Source organism: Fonticula alba (genome assembly GCF_000388065.1).
Source record: "Fonticula alba strain ATCC 38817 unplaced genomic scaffold supercont2.1, whole genome shotgun sequence".
In the NCBI taxonomy this organism is placed as follows: Eukaryota; order Rotosphaerida; family Fonticulaceae; genus Fonticula; species Fonticula alba.
This window is the reverse complement of record NW_009242971.1, coordinates 776992-779924: the sequence shown is the minus strand read 5'-3', so window position 1 is coordinate 779924 and position 2933 is coordinate 776992. Positions and strand designations below refer to the sequence as shown.

Here is a 2933-nt window from a genome sequence, read left to right as displayed (position 1 = left end):
GAAGGAAATCCAGCAAAAGAGTTGGCGCACTTGAGCAAGATGGCGGCCCGGCTTCCGGCCGCGGAGGACACCGGGCCAAACCAGCTGGTCGTTGGGGCCTCTCGGGGCCGGGTGTGCGGGAACCGAGTGTGGATACCGATGGCCGCCACGCCGGTGCGCGACAGCGTGTCCACCAGGCGTTGCGATGCTTGGAGCGACCGGATACCCGGGATGCCAGGGGCCGGGGCATCCTCGGCGAGGGCTGCTCCGCCGGAATCAGGGGCCTCGGCCTGGCCGCCTGGAACTGTCAGAACCTGGGGCAGCGGGGCATTGGTATTCCGAGCCTGGGTGTGAGCTCGCAAGACCTCCTCGCGCTCCTCGGCATCGACAATGAAGCGGATCTTGCAGGTAACCGGGCAGGACAAGTCCGCTGCCTTGAGGGCCTTGAGGATCTGCACGGCGGCCAGCCGTGTCCCAGGGCGGTTGGGGGGAGGGGAAGATGAGTAGCAGCAGCAGCAGCAGCAGCAGCAGCAACAGCAGCAGCAGCAAGAAGGCAAGGTCAGTGCGCGGCTCCGGTCAAATGGCATCTTTCGGCAAGAGCCCCGGCCTCGTGCGAAGTGGGACGTACATTGACGGCGCGGTCGCACGGGTCCAACAGGGCGGACCCCATGCCGCCGGAGGTGCTGAAGGGCTTCGGACAGCCCATGTTCAGATCGATGGCTGCCACATCGCGGTGGACCATCTTGGCAACGCGCACAGCGCGCTCCGGATCGGATGTGCCCTGGGGAGCAGGGGTCAGCAGCACGCACAAGCATGTGTGCCGGCAAAGGAGCACAAAGGTGGGGATGTCGGGACGCACGATTTGGAAAATGACGCGGCCGCGCTCCCGGGCGCACGTCTGGAAGATCACCTTTCCAGTCGAGTCGACATAGTCCACGGTGCCCAGGGCGTCTGGGAAAGGTAGTAACAGGGGGGAGGGGACGGCAGGCGTGTTAGGCCGACGAGACAGGGATGGGGAGGAAGGGGCGACCGACGCCGAAACGCACGATTTTCCACGCGAACCGTGCGCAGCATGCTATGATCGACAAGCTCCTCGCCATACACGCGGTCGGCCCCGTACTGCAGGGCGAGGATCCGCTGGAGGAACAGCGGGCCGGCAAGAGGGCAGGGAGAGGGGGAAGAGGGCGTCAGCAGAGAGGAAGAGAGAGAGAGAGAGCGAGCCAGGGGGCTGATACCCAAAAGCAAGGTTGTGCCATCATGTGGGGACATCTCGCCCGGGCTCGCGCACGCACCATCGGCAGCGTGCCACTGCGGACCATGGGAGCCAGGATGTTCATGCCGCGGTAGAGGCTGGTTGCATCGGCCGGGTCGAAGGGCTCCGGCATGGCGCAGGCGGTTGTGTTGGCGGCGCGCACATCAAACGGCCGGTCCGGAATCCGGGGCGATTCGTCGGTCATGCTACGAGGAGAGGGCGACGCCCGGCGAGGCTGGGCACTGACGGTGGCAGAGACGGAAAGCCCGCGTGCAAGGAGGGGAGTTATGCGCTGCTGAAGGCCGGAGCCCGCGTTGCTGACCAGTCGCGAGAAATCGGCAGCGGAGCGGAGCATCAACAGGAGGCTGCGAGGGAGGCGCAGCAGGCAAGGGACCAGATGGGAAGAGACAGCAGGGCTTTCTTTCTCTCTGTGTCTCTCTTTGGCGTAGGATCTCGGGGCGAGGGGGAGGCGACGAGGAGAGGTGTGTATGCTGAGGGGGGGGGGGGGAGCGGGGGGAGGGCAGGCGTGTCGGGCGTGGCAGTGGAGAATCCTGGCGATCTACGGCGACCGCCGCCTGGGTGCCCTTTGGCGTGGACCTCGCGAGATGGGCCTGAAACATGCACCACGTGAGCAATGCCGACTCTGGAGTACACGCGCGCGCACGCTGCCAGCCGCGCCCCAAAGGCCTTCTCCTGGTCGGACAATTCTCCTTTTCCAGTACACCAGGCAGCCTCCCACCCTCCAGGTGACTAGTGGCTGGCAAATCTCCCAAATTGGAAGCCGACCAGCAGGACGCGGCCCCTATCACATGGTCCGGCCTTCTCGCCGATACTGGGCGAGGCACTTTTGTTTGGCGAAAATCCCATTAGCCGGCGGAAATGTGACAGTTATGTGCCAGAAAGCGGGCGGGGCAGCAAACAGACATTCCCCCAATCCTCCGGGGGGAGCCGCCGGCCACCGCCCGCAGGGGGCCGTGCGCGGGAGGGCCGGCCCGTTCGCGCGCCCCGGGAAATGTGCGCTTGTCGGTGGTCACCCTCCGATTAGGCGCGCACCGAGCCGCAAGGGGCTTAAACCATGGGGGGCACAGGCACCAGGGGCCGGCGTCCGGGGGCGTGCGAGCGAGTTAGCGAGTTAGCGAGTTAGTGAGAGAGAGAGGGAGAGAGAGAGAGAGAGAGAGAGATAGGCAGGGAGCGGGCGGGGGAAGGGCTACTGGTTCCCATCGGCCTTATTGGAGGACAGTGCAGCTTCCGGGAACCATCTTCCCAACCTCAGTAGCGCTTTTCCCCGCCCCGGATCTCGCGTCAAGCAAGCGGCGGGAGTGAGGCGACACACACACTCACACACACGCACACACATACACAGAGACAGGACGAGGGATGGAGACCAGGAGAAGTGCCTGCTGGCGGTGCCCTCGCACTCGCTTCCCCGGATCCGGCCGCCCAGACCGGGGCCATTTCTGCCGCCTGCCCGCCGGCCGGTGTGTTGGCCACTCCGCCGCCATCCAGCCCCCGCAAAGCACCCCGCCCCCTTTCATTTCGCACTCCCGCCTTCCCTCCCTCCCGCCTCTCTCTCTCTCTCTCTCTCCTTAGTCCGCACTCTCCTCCGGTTTCCCCCCTCTCTTCGCCCGACAGGCAGGCCCTGTGCACGAACGATACCCATACACACACACACACACACACAGGCACACACGCACACACCGCC

The 2933-nt window shown here is 65.5% G+C and overlaps 1 protein-coding gene across 1 annotated transcript in view; it reads right to left on the bottom strand.

The window, feature by feature from the left end:
- The window catches only part of H696_00165 (hypothetical protein), a gene marked incomplete at both ends in the record, with an annotated part of 6909 nt that extends 5473 nt beyond the window's left edge, over positions 1-1436 (bottom strand). The window contains 5 exons of the mRNA XM_009494000.1: positions 31-431; positions 608-760; positions 839-930; positions 1026-1116; positions 1272-1436. Of these exons, the coding sequence (XP_009492275.1) occupies positions 31-431; positions 608-760; positions 839-930; positions 1026-1116; positions 1272-1436 (902 nt within the window). The remainder of the gene's footprint in view (positions 1-30; positions 432-607; positions 761-838; positions 931-1025; positions 1117-1271) is intronic.
- Positions 1437-2933: the final 1497 nt, after the last annotated feature.